The sequence below is a fragment of the Pongo abelii genome, chromosome 20 (assembly GCF_028885655.2).
Source record: "Pongo abelii isolate AG06213 chromosome 20, NHGRI_mPonAbe1-v2.0_pri, whole genome shotgun sequence".
Taxonomy (NCBI): Eukaryota; Metazoa; Chordata; class Mammalia; order Primates; family Hominidae; genus Pongo; species Pongo abelii.
Window position 1 is genome coordinate 64393463 of NC_072005.2, and position 22111 is coordinate 64415573.

General features: G+C 41.1%; 1 protein-coding gene across 23 annotated transcripts; it reads left to right on the top strand.

Annotated features, from left to right (window-relative positions):
- The first annotated feature begins 1569 nt into the window (after window positions 1–1569).
- ZNF211 (zinc finger protein 211) lies at window positions 1570–16292 on the top strand. 23 transcript variants are annotated; one of them, XM_063719776.1, is made up of 5 exons: window positions 3371–4042; window positions 7560–7598; window positions 8353–8473; window positions 13432–13587; window positions 14222–16292. In XM_063719776.1, exons 1-5 carry the CDS (start codon window positions 3944–3946, stop codon window positions 15697–15699), a joined length of 1893 nt encoding a protein of 630 aa, XP_063575846.1. In that variant the 5' UTR covers window positions 3371–3943; the 3' UTR covers window positions 15700–16292. The 23 variants fall into 23 exon arrangements, with proteins under 23 accessions (XP_063575849.1, XP_063575846.1, XP_063575850.1 ...); XM_063719771.1 differs by having other exon boundaries at window positions 3885–4042; window positions 8164–8473; XM_063719775.1 differs by lacking the exon at window positions 8353–8473 and adding an exon at window positions 8164–8290 and having other exon boundaries at window positions 3891–4042.
- The last annotated feature ends 5819 nt before the right edge of the window (window positions 16293–22111 follow it).

A 22111-nucleotide genomic window follows, 5' to 3' on the forward strand; every position in this document is an offset into this window, starting at 1 on the left:
TGACGTCTAGATGACACACTAAATACTTATACTGATTCAGAATTACCTGAGCTACTTCAACATAGGACATAGCAAAATACTGATAATTACATTACTATATACTTATAAAAGATGCTTTCAGCCGGGTGCAGTGGCTCACACCTATAATCCCAGCCCTTCGGAAGGCCGAGGCAGGCAGATCATCTGAAGACAGGAGTTCCAGACCAGCCTGGCCAACATGGTGAAACCCCATCTCTACTAAAAATACTAACATTAGGCAGGAGAATTGCTTGAATCCGGGAGGCAGAGGTTGCAGTGAGCAGAGATTACGCCTACTCCAGCCTGGGTGACAAGAGCAAAACTCCGTCAAAAAAAACAAAAAACAAAACCATGCTTTCAAATCTGCTTCAGAGTCCTTATATTCAGGATTATCTATTTGTAACTTACAACTTTTTACAAATATTTTTCTTACACTAAATTAGAAAGAATGTTTGGTCTTGCAGGTGTCTGAGAATCTTTAGTGAAATACCCCTACAGATTCTATTTTGAAATCATGGTTTTAAAAAAAGCAAAAATATTTATTTCCAATTAATTGCTACAGAGATGCCAAATGTCCACTCAGTAGTTGTGAGTAAAACAAATTGTCTTATTGCTCTTCACTTCACAGGCAAATAAACTCTTTGAGTGATTGTGTGAAGTTCAGAGTATTTGGTCAGGGATGAAATGGAGGCTAATCCAGACAGGTTATAAGAGAAAATATGGAATAGAGATTCTAGGGGCACTAAAGCAAATGCATGAGGTGGTCTATGCTTCTGAGTCCCTCATAGTATGTTCCTTCTGAGTATTTGTATTCTAAACCTCAAAATTACAATTTTTTATATAACATTTCTTACTGGATTCTCCAAGATATAGTCTACTTTTTGAAGAATATGACATTTATGTAGAAATAGTGGTTACTTACCAAACTGGTATTTGCTACTAGGAAAGTAGCATCAGTTTTTGGCATGGGCATCTGAACTCTGAGAATAAGGTTTGGGATTCCATGACCTCATCTCCTTGCTGGGAAATGATGGTCATTTTATTCTTCCACCTGTCATTGCAGTGACAGTGTCTCCAAGAGGATTGGAGATAATCTCTGAAAAATATTTTTGAAGTTAGAAAATTGTGGAGAGTTATTAACATTAATTACTGGAGTTATCCATTTAGAATGACATCATACCTAAAAGAGAAAAATATCTGTGAAATGGGAACAAATAAAGGTAAATAGAGGAAACAGTTCTAAGACATGAGACATGTAAGTTGAACCCTTGGCTATGCTGGAATCTTGGCTCCTATAAAATTCTTTTTTTTTTTTTTTGAGATGTCTTGCTCTGTCGCCCAGGCTGGAGTGCAATGGCGCGATCTCTGCTCACTGCAACCTCCGCCTCCCAGGTTCAAACAATTCTTCTGCCTCAGCCTCCCAAGTAGCTGGGATTACAGGCGCCCACCACCGCGCCCGGCTAATTTTTGTATTTTTAGTAGCAACGGGGTTTTGCCATGTTGGCCAGGCTGGTTTTGACTCCTGACCTCAGGTGATCCGCCCGCCTCGGCCTCCCAACGTTCTGGGATTACAGTCGTGAGCCACCGCGCCCAGCCAAAATTCTTATTTCTACAGAGTGTGACATTTTTTCATTCATATGAATGGTGAGGAATAACAAACTTGGAAGGAAAGAAATAGTAAAAAGAGAGTGAGAGTACAAAGGTGAAACAGTTGAGGGAAAGCATTACTCAACATCTTATCTGGTTCAGAGGCTCATCTAGATTTGTATTTACAGCAGTGAACAACCTACAAAGAAACGTATTCTCAAGTAGGCTTTATTCAAATTAAGAGATGTGGTCTGGAAATAATAAAGAAAATATTGGAAAATATACACTAAGTTATAAAGAGACAGATTCTATGGAAAATATCAGAATACCAGCACCAAGTAATAAACGTGAAGTAGGTAGAATTTCTATAGTAAATTTCTATAGTCAGGGTTGTCCTTATAGTGGAGATAATATTTGAGCATATATTTAAAGCAGAGCAGAGAGAGTGATTTGTAAACACAGGGAAAATGTGCTATGGAAAAGAAATAGCCAGTACAGTGTCCAAAAAGCAGGAGCTTGCCTGGAAGTGAAACAAATCATGTGGTCAAAGCGCAATTCAAGAGTGACTGGTGATGGTTTTTATACCATCAAAAATCTCCCCAATGTGCACAATTACCCATGTATCCATTCACATGCCATTATCTCAGACCTCCTTGTCAACTGTCTTCTCAAACATATTCTTCCTTGCCCTTGATCACATTGCCAGGTCATGGAGTGCTGTCTTGTGAAATACTTGTTCTTTGGATACTTATTCCTCCCCATAAAAAGGTTTACAAGGTATGTCACTTGTGACTTCACCTATGGGGAAAATTTTGATCCCCAACTATCTTTCAAGAGGATGCAGAATATGGCTCTGAGGCAGCCACAATTTTTTTTTTTTGAAATTTATCTTTTTTTCCCACCCTGCCTTATGGTGCTGACACAATCTTTTTTATTACTAGGTTTTTAAGAGCACTTTTAGGTTTGCAGTAAAATTAAGGGGAAGGTAAAGAGATATTCCATATACTCCCTGTACCTACATATGCATAGCACCCCCCCACCCCAACCGGAGTGGCACATTTGTAACAATTATAAACCTACACTGACACATCATTATCATCCAAAGTCCCTACTTTACATTAGGGTTCACTCTTAGTGTTGCACATTCTATGTGTTTGGACAAAGGTACAATGACACATGTCCACTATTAGAGTGTCATATAAAATAGTTACTAATCCTCTGTGCTCCACAAATTCATCCCTCCTACCCTTCTAAACCCCCAGCAACCACTGATCTTTTTACTCTTTCATACTTTTACCTTTTCTCAAATGTCATTAATTGGAATCATACAGCATATTGCCTTTTCAGATTGGCCTCTTTCATTTAGTGGTATGCATACAAGGTACCTCCATGTTTTTTCACGTCTTGAAGATTCATTTACCTTCAGCATTGAGTAGTGTTCCATTGTCTAGATATACTACAGTTTCTTTTGTTTCTTTCTTTCTTTTTTTTTTTTTTTTTTTGAGACGGAGTCTTGCTCTGTCGCCCAGGCTGGAGTGCAGTGACATGATCTCGGCTCACTGCAACCTCCACCTCCCGGGTTCACGCCACTCTCCTACCTCAGCCTCTCGAATAGCTGGGACTACAGGTGCCCATCACCATGCCCGGCTAATTTTTTTTTTTTGTATTTTTAGTAGAGATGGGGTTTCACCATGTTAGCCAGGATGGTCTCGATCTCCTGACCTCATGATCCGCCCACCTCGGTCTCCCAAAGTGCTGGGATTACAGGCGTGAGCCACCGCGCCCGGCAATATACTACAGTTTCTAATCCATTCACTTACTGAAGGACATTTTTGTTGCTTCCAAGGTATGCCAATTTTGGATAAAACTGCTATACACATACATGTACAGGTTTTTGTGTGGACATAAATTTTCCACTCATATGGATAAATTCTGAAAAATATGGTTACCGCATTGTATGGTAAAAATGTGTTTAGTTTTGTAAGAAACCACCAAACTCCATTTCAAAGTGGCTGTACAACTTTGCATTCCCATCAGCAATGAGAGCTCCTGTTGCTGTACATTTTCTCAACCATTTGCAGTTGTCAGTGTTACAGAGGTTGTTCATTCTAATAGATGTGTAGTGGTATCTCAGTGCTGTTTTAATTTTCACTTCCCTGATGACATATGATGGGGATTATCTTTTCATACACTTATTTGCCATCTGTGTATCTTCTCTGGTGAGGTGTCTAAACCTAAAGTCTTTGCCCATTTCGTTTTTTAATCAAGATGTTTCTTTTTTTTCTTTTTTCTTTTTGAAACGGAGTCTCGCACTGTCACTAGGCTGGAGTGTCGTGGCATGATCTCAGCTCACTGCAACCTCCACCTCCTGGATTCAAGCGATTCTCCTGCCTCAGCCTCCCAAGCTGGGACTACAGGCGTGCGCCACCACGCCCAGGTAATTTTTGTATTTTTTAGTAGAGACAGAGTTTCACCATGTTTGCCAGGATGGTCTTGATCTCTTGACCTTGTGATCCACCTGCCTCAGCCTTCCAAAGTGCTGGGATTACAGGCATAAGCCACCAAACCCAGCCCTGAAAAATTTACACAATTATACAAAACTTACTTAACCTATGCTTCATTACCTCATGAGGAGTACTGGGAAGTTTTGAGTACGTGCAATGGATGGAAACATTGAATTTGGACATAAAGAGTTGTGTCCTTTTTTTTTTGGAGACAGAGTCTCGCTCTGTTACCCAGGCTGGAGTGCAGTGGTGGGATCTCGACTCACTGCAACCTTCACTTCCCAGGTTCAAGTGATTCTGATTCTCCTGCCTCAGCCTCCCGAGTAACTGGGATTACAGGTGCCACCACCACGCCCGACTAATTTTGGAATTTTTAGTGGAGACCGGGTTTCCCCATGTTGGCCAGGCTGGTCTTGAACTCCTGACCTTAGGTGATTCACCCACCTCGGCCTCCCAAAGTGCTGGGATTACAGGTGTGAGCCACTGTGCCCAGCCAGTTATGTCATTTTTCACTAGTTTTTCAGTTGATTACCTGAAAGTATGAATTTTCAAAGCATAATAGGATTCAGCAGTCTCAGGTAGGAAAAAGGCAACCTGGAAAGATCCCTGCATGTGAATGCACACACAGCTTTCAGGGATCTGAGGAAATCCAGCATGTGTGGGATGTAGAGGAGATATATGGTAGGAGGTGAAGCAATATGTAATGGTTGGTTCTGTAATATAGGCCCAGCCAAGAACTCTAACCTTTTTCCTAAAAACAATGACAAGCCCATTGTGAGATCTAACCAGATGTACAATAGTAGTCATTCCACTTATAAATTTTTGTAGTAAATGTGTAAACAAATACATTATATATTTGATAAAATCATTTTGCAACTTTTAATTTTATTTTATTTTACTGGTATTAATTTGTCCTAAAGGATCATTTTTATTGTGAAATGTAAAATTTGATCTATCTAATATATATAAAATGTATATGTGTACATTTAACAATGTGCATATATGTACCTTAAAATCATATAAACTTTCTGGGCGACGGAGTGAGGCCCTGTTTAAAATAATGATAATAATTTGATATTTTATGCATTAAAAACTTTTGGCTGGGCATGGTGACTCATGCTTGTAATCTCAGCAGTTTGGGAGGCTGAGGCAAGAAGATTGCATGGCCCTAGGAGTTTGAGACTAGCCTGGGCCCTATAGGGAGACCCCATTCCTACAATAATTTTTTTTTTTTAACTAGCCAGGTGTGGTGGTGTGCTTGTAGTCCCAGCTACTCAAGAGGCTGAGGTGGGAGGATCACTTGAGCCCAGGAGGTGGAGGCTGTAATGAGCTATGATTGTTCCACTGTACTCCAGCCTGGACAACAGAGTGAGACCCTGTCTCAAAAAAAAAATTAAATGTTTTGATTATACAAGGAAAATGAACATTTATGTATTAAAGCTTCATGTTTTATGAACAAAACTGACTTTGCAGGCAGGAGAGCGTTTTCTGGGGGCACCAGAAGCAGGGAACTTTCCTTGTCTGTTGGCTTCAGGGCTGCCCACTATCCCTCCTCTATCTTCCCATCATAGCCCTGTCTGGTGTCTTTTGTCCCTGACAAAACCTACGAAAAGTGACTTTAACACTTCAGGCTGCATGCATTTGAAGAGCAATAAGATAACGTTTTTTCGCTTCCCGCTACCAGTGGAGATCTGCTGAGGTGGGCTGCATGGAATCTGAAATGATGTCTAAATACTGAAGTGAACCTCTACACTAGAGACTGATATACAGCTGACCCTTAAACGACGCAGGGGTCAGGGATACCGACCCCCGCGGAATTGAAAATGCTTGTATTACTTTTGACTCCCCTAGACCTTTACTACTAATAGCCAACTGTTGCCCGGAAGCCTTATGAAGTTGCCCAGAAGCCTTATGAATTACATAAACTCCCAGTTGATTAACACATTTTGTATGATATATGCATGATATATGCATAACATATATGATATATGCATTTTGTATGATATATGCATTATATATATTTTCGTATAAGAACTATACTTATACTAAAACAGACTAGAGAAAGGGTATCAGGAAAAGTATAAGAGGCTCGTTGATATTCCACCCAATTGAAAAAAGGAAAATAAAAGAATACGGAAGGGAAAATACATTTACTAATCATTAAATGGAAGTGGATCATCATAAAGGTCTTCATCCTTGTGTTCTTCATGCTGGGCAAGAGAATGAAGAGGGGCTGGTCTTGCTCTCTCTGGGGCAAGAGGTCGGGGAGCTGGAAGAGGTAAGAAAAGGAGCACACTCAAAGTAACGTTTATTGGAAAAAAAAAAAAAACACCTACGTGTAAATGGACCCGCACAGCTCAAACCTGTGTTGTTCAAGTGTCAACCTACTTAAGACCTCAAACACCGAAGCCACTCAGTCGCCCTGGAGTGCGGCAGACGCAGCTTCCTAGCGCTCCCAGCTGTCTGCACACAAGGCGCCCTCCGTCGCAGCCTTGGGGAGACTACATTACCCAGAAAGCCTTGCGTCGAGCGGCAGTACTTTGATCCAATGAAAATTCAAGACAGGGGCATTTCCGTGTGGGTGTACCCCGCCCCCTCAGGGCGGGACATCTGGCGTCTTCGCAGCGGTCATTTTGGCTGCCCTGCGGTCTGTTCTATCCGTCAGCCGCTTTGGTGTGCTGCATCCGGATCGAAGTGACGGACCGTGAAGCCGCGAGAATCAGGTCTGAGGGTCGGGGGCAGAGCCGCCCGCGAGGCCGGCCTGGGGATAGCGGTGCTCGGGTTCTCCCCGGGTCTCCCGCAGCTCCCGGTCCAGCTCCGCCCACAGACTCGGATGGCGACCGTACTGAGGGACCCGGCTTCGGTGAGCGCTGCTATCTCCGGGCCTCCCCCGGCCGAGATTCTTAAGTCCCCAGTGAGGGGCACCAGCTCACGTCTCTGTAGCACAGGGTCGGGGACACTGAGGCTCGTGGGTGGGGCCCCTATTTCTGACATCCGATGTGGTGGGCAGGGGTACAAGGGACAGGACCGGCGCGTGCAGAGCTTGGACGGGCGACCGAGAAGGGGGCATTCAGGAACCTGGGCTCCACATTGTTACTGCAGGGAACAAAGTTTGAGAGAGATCTACCTTTATTCTTAGGGCCGTGGGAGCCATAGAGAGCTTTCGCAAACGAGAGACACCATCTGAGTTAGAATTTGAAAAATCCTCTGCAGGCTGTTCAGTGGAAGAAAAGACTTTAGAGATGAATGAGGACGTTGAGGCAGAGGGAGGCTGAATATTTTTCCAAGGCCACACAACTGGTGAGAGGCAGCACTAAGGACCGAGGCGCACAGGTTAGACAGTCGACCCAAAGTTACGTGGCTCTGGGCCGGGGCAAGGGTACAGAGAAGGCCTGTGCCCATGGAGCACTGCCATGATCACATTCCTCTGAGGCCTGCGTCTTTCCACAGGTTCCCATAGCTACAGAGGTGCTTTTCAGACTTACACAGGTAAGTGGAGGTATCTCAGCCCCTCACTGGTCTGGAATGTCCCTCCTCCCTCCCCAGACAGATATTTTGTTTAGATTTGTGGTGTCATGGGACTCACCTACCATTCTCTCAGCCTTTGGTTTGGGAACCCGGGAGAATCCCTGAGCTCAGGATCCTGAGTCCAGGCCAACGTTTCCATTTGGAGCAGCCAATGGAAAGAGGGGTGAAAATTTGATAGGAACAGGTAGGTACCAGCTTTTGGAACTCCTTGGAGGTGAGGCTGAGCTGGTTCAGGGAACTGCAGGTTTCCTTTATTTCTTTGAAGTTTGGCATCTGTTGTGAGGAAGTTGGAGTTTGGGATCAGAGGAGGGAGATTTATCTAATCCAAGTGTTGACAGGATACAGAGTGGAAAACAGAATGAACACAGTGACTAATGGGAATGTGAAGAGACAGCAGGGATCAATGACACCAAGGTCTGGTGTCTCTTCTGACTTGGGGATCTTGGGAGGAGAATGTATGGGGACATGGATTTTGAGTCTTCCAAAGTGAGACTGTTCATGGTTTCATCAATCCCTATTATGCTAGGGAAGTGTGACCTTTGAAGATGTGGCCGTGTACTTCTCCTGGGAGGAATGGGATCTCCTTGATGAGACTCAGAAACACCTGTACTTCAATGTGATGCTGGAGAACTTTGCACTTACATCCTCCCTGGGTAAGGCCCTCATACTCACCCTTGTGCCCTGGACTAGGCTCTCTGTTTCTCCTTTTCCTCAGGAGCAGCTCTTTCCTCATATCTGGACCATAGGCACTGCCTCCTTCCCCAGTTCCCTGGGTAGATGTTGTGGACTGAGTGCAAGCCTACTTCCCTTATCGTCCCAGCCCAAAAGCATCTTGGGTAAGGATTTGGGATCAGTAGTCTTACAGTAAGCCTAATAGATCCCACCTGACTTGCCTTTTCCCTGTCTGGTGACTTTCTAGATCTATGGCACCCAGTTTTCCCTCCCTTCATGTACCTAACATTTATTTGTGCTTGACTGTAACATGAAATGTAGTCACTGACATTGTCACTATTTACACAGACTGTTCTTCAACCACCAACCTTTCCATTAACAGCAGAACGCTCTAACGAATTGCGCCACAGAGACACTACACAGACTGTTCTTATAGAAATCTCCTTCAAGGTGTTTTTCTTTGTTTTTAGTTGTAAAATATATATAACAAAATTTACCATTTTAATCATTTTCAAGTATATAGTTCAGCAGCATTTAGTACATTCACATTGTTGTGCAACCATCACCGCCGTCCTTCTATAGTACTTTTTCATCTTATAAAACTGAAACTTTGTACTTATTAAATAATAACTCTTCCCATCCCCTGGCAACCACCATTTTACTTTTGGTCTGTATGAATTTGTCTACTGTAAGTACTTCATATGAGTGGGATCACAAAATATTTGTTCTTTTCTATCTGGCTTACTTCACTTAGCATAATATTTTCAAGGTTCATCCATGTTGTAATATATATCAGAATTGCTTCTTTTTAAGGCTGAATAATATTCTTTTGTATGTATTACAGTTTGTTTATCCATTCCTTCATCAGTGGACACAGGTTGTTTTCACCTTCTGGCTGTTGTGAATATTACGTGAACATGGGTGTACAGATACGTATTTGTGTCCTTGCTTTCAATTCTTTTGGGTATTGGCCCAAAAGTAGAATTTCTGGATCATAAGGTAATTATTTTTAATTTTTAAGGAACCACTAAAATTGTTTTTCATAGCAGCTGCACCGTTTTACATTCCCACAAGCAGCTGACAAAGGTTCCAGTTTCTTCACACCCTCACCATCACTTGTTATTTTCTGATTTTTTTGATAAGTCATCCAAATTGGTGTGAGGTGATATCTCATTGTGGTTGTGATTTGCAGATTACTGATATTGAGCATCGATTCATGTGCTGATTGGCTATTTGTATATCTTCAAATGATATTGCTTATTCAAGTCCTTTGTCTATTTTTAAATTAGGTTTTATTAATTATAATTAGAAGTATTAAATATAATTTTTTATTGAGCTTTAAGAGTTATCTGTGTGTTCTAGATATTCCCTTATCAGATATGTGACTTGCAAATGTTTTCTCTTATTTTGTGGGTTACACTTTTAGTGTGTTGATAGGATCCTTTGATGTACAAGTTTCTCATTTTGATGAATTCAGTTTTACTTTTATTGTCTATGCTTTTTATATCATATCCAAGGAATCATTAACAAGTCCCATGTCGTGAAGCTTTTTCCTTGTTTTAAGACTTTTATAGTTTTAGTGCTTACATTCAGATCTTTGATCTGTTTTGAATTAATTTTTATATGTGGTGTCAGGTAAGGGACCAACTTCATTCTTTCACGTGTAGATATCCAGTTTTCCTAGCATCATGTGTTGAAAAATCTGTCTTCTTTCTCCTAGTCAAAAATCATTTGGCCAGATATTTGAGGGTTTATTTCTGGGGTCTCTTCTAGTCCATTGATCTATATGTCTTTCTTTATGGGAATACCACACTGTTTTAATTTCTATAGCCTTGCAGTAAGTTTTGAAATTACGAACTGTGAGTCTTCCAACTTTCATCCTTTTCAAGATTGTTTTAGCTATTCTGTGTCTCTCGATATTTCAGATGAATTTTGGATAGATTTTTTTATTTCTGCAAAATAACGTCATTTGGATTTTGATAGGTATCGCACTTTCTATAGATTACTTTGGCTAGTATAGACATCTTAACAATATTGAGCCCTCTAGTCTATGAGCAGGCATGTGATCTATTTTCTTTTATTAATGTTTTATTTAATTCATTTTAGCAATATTTTGTAGTTTCTAGTGTACAAGGCTTTTACTTATTTAGTTAAGTTAATCTTTAATGTTTTATTCTTTTTGATATAAGTGGAATTGTTTACTTTTCAAATTGTTTACCATTAGTGTATAGAAACGTAACTGATTTTTGCGTGTTGTATTTATATTCTTTTATTTGCTGAATTTCCTTATTAGTTGTAACAGTTTTTCAGTGGAATCTTTATGGTATTCCATGTATATCATCTGTGAGCAGGGATAATTTTACTCCTCCTTTCCCATTTTGGTCCCTTTTCTTTCTTTTTCTTGCCTAATTGCTATGTTGAACAGAATTGCTAAAAGTAGGCATCCTTATCTTGTCCTTAATCTTAGAGGAAAATCTTTCAGTCTTTCATTGTTGAGTATAATTTTAGCTGTGGGTTTTTTTTTTTTTTCTTGCATATGGATTTTATTATGTTTAGGTAATTTCCCTGTATTCCTGGTTTCCTGAGTGTTTTCCCCACGAAAAAGTGTTGCATATTGTCTGATGCTTTCAGTGCATCAGCTGAGATGATCGTTTTAATTTTTTTAGAGATGAGGTCTTGCTATATTACACAGGCTGGTCTTAAGCTCCTGGCCTCAAGAATCCTCCTGCCTCCCAAGTAGCTGGGATTACAGGTGCAAGCCACCACTTTGATCAGTTTTTGTTTGTTGAACAAAACTTGCATTCCAGGAATAAATTCTATCTGGTCGTAGTGCATAATCCTTTTAATATGCTGTTGAATTCAGTTTGCTAATGTTTGGTTGATGGTTTTTGCATTAATAATCATCAAGGATATTGGTCTGTAGTTTTATTTTCTTAGACAATCTTTGTGTCATTTGGAATCAGGGTAATGCTGGCCATACAGAATGAGTTTAGATGTGTATATGCTACAGTTTTTTGAGAGAATTTGAAAAGGATAAGTATTAGTTCTTAGTTAAATGGTTGATAGAAATCATCTGTGAAGCCATCAAGTCAAGGGCTTTTCTTTAAGGTTTGTCTTTTTTTTTTTTTTTTGAGACAGAGTATTGCTCTGACACCCAGGCTAGAGTGCAGTGGTGTGATCTTGGCTCACTGCAACCTCCACTTCCTGGATTCAAGCAATTCTCTTGCCTTGGCCTTCCGAGTAGCTGGGGTTACAGGCACGTGTCACCACACCTGGCTAATTTTTGTATTTTTAATAGAGACAGGGTTTCACCATGTTGGCCAGGCTGGTCTTGAACTCCTGACCTCAGGTGATCCACCCGCCTCAGCTTCCCAAAGTGCTGGAATTACAGGCATGAGCCACTGCACCCGGCCAGGTTTGTCAATTTTGATAACCTTTTCAAAGAAACACCTTTTGGTTTTGTTGATTTTTTTTATATTGTTTTTCTCTTCTCTATTTTATTTATCTAGGCTTTAGTGTTTATTGTTTTTTTCCTGCCAGCTTTGGTTTTAGTTTGTTCCTCTTTTTATAATCCCTTAAGTTGTAAAAATAGATTGTTGAGTTGAGATCTTTCTTCTTTTTAATGTTTATAGCTATAAATTTCCCGTTTAGTACTGCTTTTACTGCATCTCCAATTTGTTTCCCTTCTGATTTCTTCATGGCCCCATTGGTTGTTCAATATTGTATTAATTTCTACAGATTTGTAAATTGTTTAGTTTCCTTCTATTAAGAGTTCCCAACCTCATCCCACTGTGGTTGGAGAAGATACTTTTGTATGACGTGTGTCTAAATCAAATGAGGCTTAATTTATGGTCTGTCCTGGAGAATGTTCTATGTGCACATGAGGGGAATGTATATTCTGTTGTTGTTGGGTAGAATGCTCTTTATATATTTGTTAGAGCTAGTTGGTTGTTTAGGTCCTCTGTTTTCTCACTTCTCTCTGATTGTTCTATCCACTGCTGAGAGTCAGATATTGATGTCTCTAACTGTTATTGTAGAACTATCCATTTCTCCCTTCAATTCTGTCCATTTTTGCCTCATGTGTTTTGATGGTCTATTATTAGGTGCATAAGTGTTTATAAATGTTATATCTTCTTGCTCTACTGAACCTTTTATCAGTATATAATATTCTTTTATATCTCTTGTTACCCTTTTTGATTTAAAATCTCTATTGTATGATATTAATGTAGCCATTCTTACTCTTTTTTGCCTGCTATTTGCATGGAATATCTTTTTGTAGGCTGTCACTTTCACCTCATTTATATCTTTGGATCTAAAGCGAATCTCTTGTAGACATCATAAAGTTGGATCATGGGTTGTTTTTATTTTAACCCATTCTGCCAATCTTTGTCTTTTGGCAGAGTTTAAGCTAAAAGTTGGAAGCGTTTAAGGCATTTACGTTTAAGGTAATCACTGATAAGGAAGGGCTGACTTCTATCATTTTGCTCTTTGTTTTCCCCGTGTCTTATAGCCTTATAGCTTTTTTGATCCTAATTTCCTGCATTACTGCTTCTTTTGTGTTTGGCTCACTTTTTTTTTTTTTTTTTTTTAGTGAAACTTCTTAATTCCTTGTCATTTCCTTTGTGTACTTTTTTTTTTTTTTTTTTTTTTAATGGAGTCTCGCTCTGTCGCCCAGGCTGGAGTGCAGTGGGGCAATCTCGGCTCACTGCGACCTCTGCCTCCCATATTCAAGCGATTCTCCTGCCTCAGCCTCCTGAGTAATCCCTCCTAGGATTACAAACGCACACCACCACACCCAGATAATTTTTGTATTTTTAGTAGAGACAGGGTTTCACCATGTTGGCCATGCTGGTCCCAAACTCCTGGCCTCAGTTGATCCACTCACCTCAGCCTCCCAAAGTGCTAAGATTACAGGTGTGAGCCACCACGCCCAGTTCTTCGTATACTTTATGTAGCTCTTTTTTTAAAATAGTTACCATGGGGATTACATTTAACATCCTAAAGTTACAACACTGTAACTTGAATTTATACAAACTTAACTTCTTTAACTTTCCTTGTTCTTTTTTGTGCCCTGTTGTTCTGGGCCAGTGTTAGTTGCTCACATGTCCTGTCTTTCCCTTAGGACTTACATCATCCTGGTCTCATGTAGTTGCTCAACTAGGGCTAGGGGAAGTGCCCTCTGTTCTTCACAGGATGTTCATGACTCCAGCCTCAGCAAGTTGGGATCAGAGAGGGCCTGGCCTACATGAATGGCACTTGGGAAAAGGCATGTCATCAGGTCTGTGTTTAAATTGCACCAGGAACCTGTCCTATTTGACTTGTCTTGATGCCATTGCCAGAGACACTTCACTTTGACCTTCCCCTCTTCATTCTTAACAGTTTACAAACTTGTTATTTCTACTACTTGTCATTTTTATTTTGACTTCTAGCTAACGCTAATCCTCACCTCTCTGGACTCCTTATCCTACCTGTTTTTTTCACTGTTCCCTCTGTAGCGTTCTTTAATATTATTTTGTCCTGAAGTGTGCATATCTCCCTTAATAGTCCCTGAACACCAGTTACTGTTCCAGTGAGATTTTCCTGGGCCTGGGCATACACTTCACAGCATCACTTGTCAGCAGCAGATATGATCCTGCTAAAAGCTATTATCAGAGGAATTAATTGTAGAACATGCCTCTTAGTCCTGGGCCATACCTTAGCCTTGTGGACTGTACCTGGGAGGGCCTACTCTATTCCGTAACCTTAGGGACCAGTAATGCACAACAGCTGCTTCCTCAACCTGACCCCCAACTCACTTTTCCTAAAAACAGGCTCATATACTGGTTCTTCGCTGTAACTGATGTGCATTTGCAATTGCATTGCCTCCTCCTAATAAAGGTAACAAGTACTTTACCATGACCTCTTTACTTTAGGTTGTTGGCGTGGAGTGGAACATGAGGAAACACCTTCTGAACAGAGAATTTCTGTAGAAAGAGTGCCACAGTTCAGGACTTCCAAAGAAGGTTCATCTTCCCAGAATGCTGACTCCTGTGAAATATGTGGCCTGGTCTTGAGAGATATTTTGCACTTGGCTGAACACCAAGGAACAAACTGTGGGCAGAAACTACACACATGTGGAAAACAATTCTACATCAGTGCAAATCTTCAACAGCACCAGAGGCAGCACATTAAAGAGGCACCTTTCAGAAGTTATGTGGACACAGCCTCATTTACACAGAGCTGCATAGTCCATGTGTCGGAGAAACCCTTTACCTGCAGGGAGATCAGGAAAGACTTCCTGGCCAACATGAGGTTTCTCCATCAAGAGGCCGCTCAAACAGGGGAGAAGCCAAATAACAGTAACAAGTGTGCGGTGGCCTTTGACAGTGGAAAAAGTCATCACAACTGGGGAAAATGCAGTAAAGCCTTTAGCCACACAGACACAATTGTTCAGGACCAGAGAATCCTCACTAGAGAAGGGCTCTTTGAGTGCAGTAAATGTGGGAAAGCATGTACGCGAAGATGTAACCTCATTCAGCACCAGAAAGTCCACAGTGAAGAAAGGCCTTATGAATGCAATGAATGTGGAAAATTCTTTACCTACTACTCCAGTTTCATTATACATCAGAGAGTTCATACTGGAGAAAGGCCTTATGAGTGCCCTGAATGTGGGAAATCCTTTAGTCAGATATACAGCCTCAATAGCCATAGGAAAGTTCACACTGGAGAAAGGCCTTATGAATGTGGGGAATGTGGGAAATCTTTTAGCCAAAGGTCCAACCTCATGCAGCATCGCAGAGTTCACACTGGAGAAAGGCCTTATGAATGCAGCGAATGTGGGAAATCTTTTAGCCAAAACTTCAGCCTGATTTACCACCAGAGAGTTCACACTGGAGAAAGACCTCATGAGTGCAATGAATGTGGAAAATCCTTTAGCCGAAGCTCCAGCCTCATTCACCACCGGAGACTTCACACTGGAGAAAGACCCTATGAGTGCAGTAAATGTGGGAAATCATTTAAGCAAAGCTCCAGCTTCAGTTCACATCGGAAAGTCCACACAGGGGAAAGGCCTTATGTGTGTGGGGAATGTGGGAAATCCTTTAGCCATAGCTCCAACCTTAAGAACCACCAGAGAGTTCACACTGGAGAAAGGCCTGTTGAGTGCAGTGAATGTAGCAAATCCTTTAGCTGTAAATCTAACCTCATTAAACACCTGAGAGTTCACACCGGAGAAAGGCCTTATGAGTGCAGTGAGTGTGGGAAATCCTTTAGCCAAAGTTCTAGCCTCATTCAACACTGGAGAGTTCACACTGGAAAAAGGCCTTATCAGTGCCATCAGTGTGGGAAATCCTTTGGCTGCAAATCTGTCCTCATTCAACACCAGAGAGTTCACATTGGAGAAAAGCCTTAGCTGTACTGAGAATATGCAATTTCCTTTTAGTGTAATTATACTGAAGGAGTACACCTGTGAGAGAGACAAGTACCTGATTTGGAAGCTCCAACATCTAAGGATATACAATGGGCGGATTCCCCTTAAGTTCCAGGTGTGTGTTACACTTTCTAATGTGCCATTTAGAAAGGGTTAGACTTTCTCACCTGCCATTTATGGCCCTTGCCATTTATGTCACTGACAGTTTCTGAGGCAGAAGCCATAGCATGTCTACCACCTGTGAGGTCCACACAGTGTGCATCATTTACCTCCTGAACCTGCTCAAGGAAGCAGACCTCTGTTTCTCCCCATTTGCTCGAAGAAATCATGAATAGTCTTGAGTCTTCCTCTCTGACAAATTAGGGCATGGACTTGACCCAGCTTTGTGCCAGAGAACCCAATATGAGTGTTGTTGGCAGCTTGCCAAGAAGGACTATCTTTTTCAAGACATGTTGGTTTCATGTGACACCTCCATGGATTTTTTCCAGCCTCTAAGTCACCAACTTGGGAACTGCTTGCCTCACATTGCTTTGTTTTTTACAATAATAAAGCCATTATTATTTAAGCTACCTTTATTTTGGCGTTTGATTCACTCTTTGAGGTGGTTCAAAAACAGAATTGGGCCCTGCCAGCTTTACAGAGTAAATACCTTTGGAGGGAGAGGGAGGTGTCATATTATTTGTATGCCTCAGAGACAACAGTATAATGGAAAAATACAACTGTCTTTCCAGTTTTGGCCTAATCCGAATTTGAATTATTGCCCAAGGCCTTCTAGGAATTACTGCAGGATTTTATGGTCTTAATTTGTGGACTGGATGCCAGGATTTTTTGTGGGCTCAAAGGACAACCCGAGGAAGTGGGAAATTGTGACAAACTCCGTTGCTTCTGGGAACAAGATGAATTTTGTTATCCTCGGGGGTTATTACATACCGCCCAGCACGGTTGAGGCAGTCTACCCCAGGTCCTGCCAAGGAACCAAGTGCCCCAATACAATTTAGTAGGCTACTGTCACTGTAAAATGATGGGGGAACCATAATTGGTGTGGAAACACTGGGTTACTAGGGAGTGAAGGAGACTGCAGCAAACTAGATGGAATGTGCTCCTTGTAATATGTTCTAGTAATTGTGCAGGATCAGTGTGTACAGACATTCTTAGAATTTCCAGGCATGTGTATTTTTTGTAGCTGAGGTGACTGTCAAAAAATAATAAAACAACCTAAAGATTTTGTGTATTCCAGTAGCCTTTCTGGGATGTGCACCTCAAGGACATTGCTGCATAGGCCAGGAAAACAAGCATAGAAAAAAGGGGCGGGGGATGTCCTTCCAGGTATGTGACTTTGTAACCTACCATCATCCTGTGTTTAAATGAATTCAAATCAGTTTCATTGATTACCAATATTTGCTGCCCACTGAGGCAAGGTGCCCCTCCAAGGTCATCAGGAAAGAGAGTTAATGTAGGGTTACCAAACCTAGTCAAAAACACATTATACCATCATTATAATTATTACAATGAACATATCCGTCACCTCTGATTTACCTCAGGCCTTTTTCTAAGCTCTCCCTCCCCTCTCTGGCCCTGAAGGCAACCATTGATTTATACCTTCATTTATAATAGGTTTGTTTGTATTTTCTATAATATTATATGATTTTATTAATAAAATCTTCTTTTTCCAGTTTCATTCATGATGCATAATTATTTTGAGATTCTTCAATGGAGCTTATATGTGTCGTTCATTCTTTTTATTGCTGAATGGTATATTTTTTATGGATATACTATTCTTTATCCATTTGTTTATGAGCATTTAGGTTATATCTAGTTTTGGCTATTGCAAATAAAGCTGCTACAAATGTACAATTCTTCATATGTGCATTTTTTTCACTTCTCTTGTGTATGCCTGAGACACAGGATAAGTGAATGTTTAACTTATTAAGAAATGGCCAAAAATGGGCTGGGTGTGGTGGCTCACGCCTGTACTCCCAGTACTTTGGGAGGCCGAGGCAGGCAGATCATGAGGTCAACAGATCTAAACCATCCTGGCCAGCATGGCGAAACCCCATCTGTATTAAAAATACAAAAATTACCTGGGTGTGGTGGCACATGCCTGTAGTCCCAGCTACTTAGGGGGCTGAGGCAGGGAGTCACTTGAACCCAGAAGGCAGAGGTTGCAGTGAGCTGAGATCGCGCCACCGCACTCCAGCCTGGCAACAAAGTGAGACTCTATCTCAAAAAAAAAAAAGAAATGGCCAAATTGATCTAAAATGGCTGTTTGCTCTTGCTTACCTACTGGGAATGTATGAGAATTCCAGGTTTTCCACATCCTTGCCAATACTTGGCATGGTCTTTTAGAATGTACCCTTTTAATAAGTGTGCAGTAGTTTTAATTGCATTTCCCTAAGGATTCATGATGTTGAACATTTTTTCATATGTTTATTTGCCAAATGTGTATCTTCTTTTTACATTTTTTTTTTTTGAGACAGAGTCTTGCTCTGTTGCCCAGGCTGGAGTGCAGTGGCATGATCTCAGCTCACTGCAAACTCTGCCTCCTGGGTTCACGCCATTCTCCTGCCTCAGCCTCCTGAGTAGCTGGGACTACAGGTGCCTGCCACCACGCCTGGCTAATTTTTTTTTTTTTTTTTTTTTTTTTTTTTAGTAGAGACGGGGCTTCACCGTGTTAGCCAGGATGGTCTCAATCTCCTGACCTTGTGATCCACCCACCTCGGCCTCCCAAAGTGCTGGGATTACAGGCGTGAGCCACTGCACCCGGCCTGCCAACTGTATATCTTCTTTGATAAAATGTCTGTTCATGTATTTTATCTGTTTGTTAGCAATTGTGTCTGTTTTGCTTTTCATTAACAAATAACTAGTTTTTGTTCCACAATTATTTTCATGCTATGCACAGTGTGATTACCACATACACCACACACTTTTAAATTTAATCTGTGTTATTCACATATTCTCTATCACATTCTTAATTCTAGACACTTAGTAATACAGTAAATCAAGCTATGGTTTATAGTGATGCCAGTGGTGTAAAACTTCCCATTGTGGCCAATTTCAAACTGTCATCATGTCACTGAATTTGGGGTTGGGAAGAGCCATCAGAAACATACCATTTCCACAATAGTGATCCATATTTAAATTTACTTCTAAGTAATTTTATTTGCAAGTTTACTACCTGCAAATAGCCTCTAGAATGTAGACAATAAAACATAGTAAAATGATTAGGAAGCGACAAATTTTGAATATTTGTTTTTTAAAAAATATAAAGCAGGTGTAATTGACAATGCAAACTGCACATATTTTTTAATGTACATTCTGATATTTTGATACATGCTTATACCCTTAAAATAAAAAATTTCATTGAAAACAAGTGAAAAGACAATCTGTAATACTGTTAACAGTTAACAGTTAAGTTATTCTGTTACATACAATTATCCAAAAAACAAAGCAGGCAACATATTTGAAATACAGGCAGTTCTTGCTGTATTCATCTTCATGAACTGAAGATGCCTTGACAAAATAGGAGAAAGAATGGAAGTTAACAATTGAGATGAAATTTGCCAACATTTATTTTGGAATCAAAGTCTATTTTCATTATGAATCCTTTGGGATTTTGTAAAATTTATAAAGTTTTCTAGTGCAAATACTTTGGGATTTATTAGGATTTACTGATAAAGAACTCTCAGTCACATTTTAGTTGTCCATGTTATATATTTGGTACATTCTGTAATAACGGAAAGTACAAATAGCACTAATGTTTTGGGGAAGAAAATAGCTACTTGTTGCCTCCTTCCCACAGAACCAGGGCTAGATAATGAGGAGCACATCTCACTAACTGATCACACAGCTGTCCGTAGACATTTGGCCAGGAAGAGCACGGTGGGAGGAATCAAACAACCAGGAGATCAGGTGGAGGAGAATCAGAAGAGATGCTACTGTTTGTTTTCAAGTAAATCAGGATGTCTCCAGAAGGATCCTCAATCATAGATAAGTGTTTACTTCTAGTGTTACACAGGTAGAGCAAAAAGTATGTTAAATTTATATGTATTTGTAGGAAAAATTTAAGCATGAAGTAAAAACTGAAGGAACATTCTAGAAAAGTTTTAGTACACAAAATAAGAGAATGTAATTAAATGGTATTTCACTGTAGATTACTGCTACTTTGGTCTCACCCATTAAATCCTCTGTACCTCACATAGTTGACATGAACAAAGCCATTCATTATTCCACTGGCAAATACTTTGCTGTTATATATGTTCCATTCATTACCTATTCCAACAGCCTCTCGTACACATTCACCTTCGAAGGTGATTTCAACAGTTCTCGGCCGGGCGCAGAGGCTCACACCTGTAATCCCAGCACTTTGGGAGGCCGAGGTGGGCGGATCACCTGAGGTGCACATCATCTGGTGTGCTTAGCATTACTCCATTTCTGATACTGTTAGAAGGCAACTTCTAACTTTGTCAGCTCCAATCAATCCCAAGCTGGCCAAGCATCTATTGGGTCTCTTTCTCTCCCGGAGGCAACATAGTCTCCATTTACAAATACCACTCAGGCCTATTTATGCACCCATCCACAAAACAGCCCACTTTTGGAGAACTTTACAACAGAAGGCCCTAGAGTCAGTTCAGATGACCATACAACAGATACTTCCTTTAGTGCCTCCTGGAGATTCCTTCATGGTAGAAGCTCTGGTGGACTACCCACTAGACTCTCTTCTCAGACTCTGGACCACACATCTGGCCATAAGCTGCCCATAGGCTTCTGGTGCAAAAAGCTGCCTGTTTTGTCCTCATGTAACATGCAATTAGAGCAACAACTGCCAGCTACATACTGGGACCTCTTAGAAACAGAAGCTCTCACGGGACCTGAACCATGACACACTGCACCCAGTTACACATTATTACCTGGGTCATGAAAGCAACACCTACGAGCTCAGCATGATCACCAAGGCCTTGATACAGGATGGAGCCAAACCTGGGCCCCCTGGTGTATCTCACTTGGAAAAAGAGGTGGCCGCCTCTGTCCTCAGTCTGTTGCCAGATGCCATGGTGAAGGAAGTCTCCTCTCTCCTGGGCCTTTGGCAGCCCTGGAATCAAGTAAGTAAACAACAAAGGGAGATCACATACTTTATTGACAGTAATGCCACCACTACATGAGCTGGAGTTCTCTGGAGGTCTGCTGCTTTTCTTCTAAACAAGACACCCTGCTGAAGGATGGGAACTGCAGGCAGTCGTTTTAGCGCTGGAGGATACCCTGGCCAACAAGTTACCCCAATTACACTTCTAGCCCTTTGGTGCAACCAATGGCAACAATTTCTCATTCAAGACCATATTCTTGCGGTAAACAACTTTAGGAATTTCTTGCCTTTCAGATTGATCAAAGATATAAATTAAGATCATGTATGTCTCTGTCCACACCAAGGCTCAGACTGCTGAAGCCTAACTTAATTCCCAAGCTGGTAGATTACAACAATTTTCAAAAACTAGGACCAAAACTTTATTGGATGACCTTCCAGGCCCATTCCTTTATTTTTGGCCCACTAGGCCCATGAAACAACAGTCATAGAGGAATCTCTACTCTTGAACATTGGGGCTGAACACAAAGTGTCTCCCCACCCCTCTACCATGGCCAACATGATGACAGGTCAGTGCACTCTGTGGGAATACCTGTCATTGGCAAGACAACTGAGGTGTGCTATTCTGGATCCCACTTTTAGTCATGTGGCAGGTAGATTTTACCAGGCCACTGCCTCTGTCTACCAGTGCCACTTGTTATGCTTTGAGTGTGGTTCATGCCTACCGCTGACATCTTACTTGTCTACCCCACTAGACACAGCACTGCTGAAGCTACCATACAGTACCACAAAACGCTCCTGTTCCCTTTGGAGTTCCCAACAACAGCGGTGAACAAAGCTCTCATTTTAGACAAAGCATTCGAGAGAACTTTCAACTTTCCAATCAGTCCCAGGCTGCTGGTTTTATAGAATGCCACAATGTCTTACTTAAAACTTAATAGAAATTATGAAATAGCATATGGTCTTATAGATGGGTCTTTTTCCTGCCATTAGACCTTATTATACTAAATTCCCGGCTCTATTCCATACCAAAATGCACTGAAAACATCTCCATTAGATTTCATTGCCCTCTGCAGTGACACTTCACATAACAGAGCTTACAAAGATCAGATTGAACTAGGCATTCCTCCTGTTCTTCCTCTTTCTGCTATCACTTTTCAGTCCCCATCCTGACCGGAAAGAAAGACAGACTGAGGGTGGATTGTGAGTTATGATCCTCATGAATGAATGGCCGTTTGGCTTCCTGCCAGAGCCATCTGGCACCCTGCTAACGTTGAGTGGCCTAAGCCAGGAGTTTTGCCAAATATTCTTGGTTAT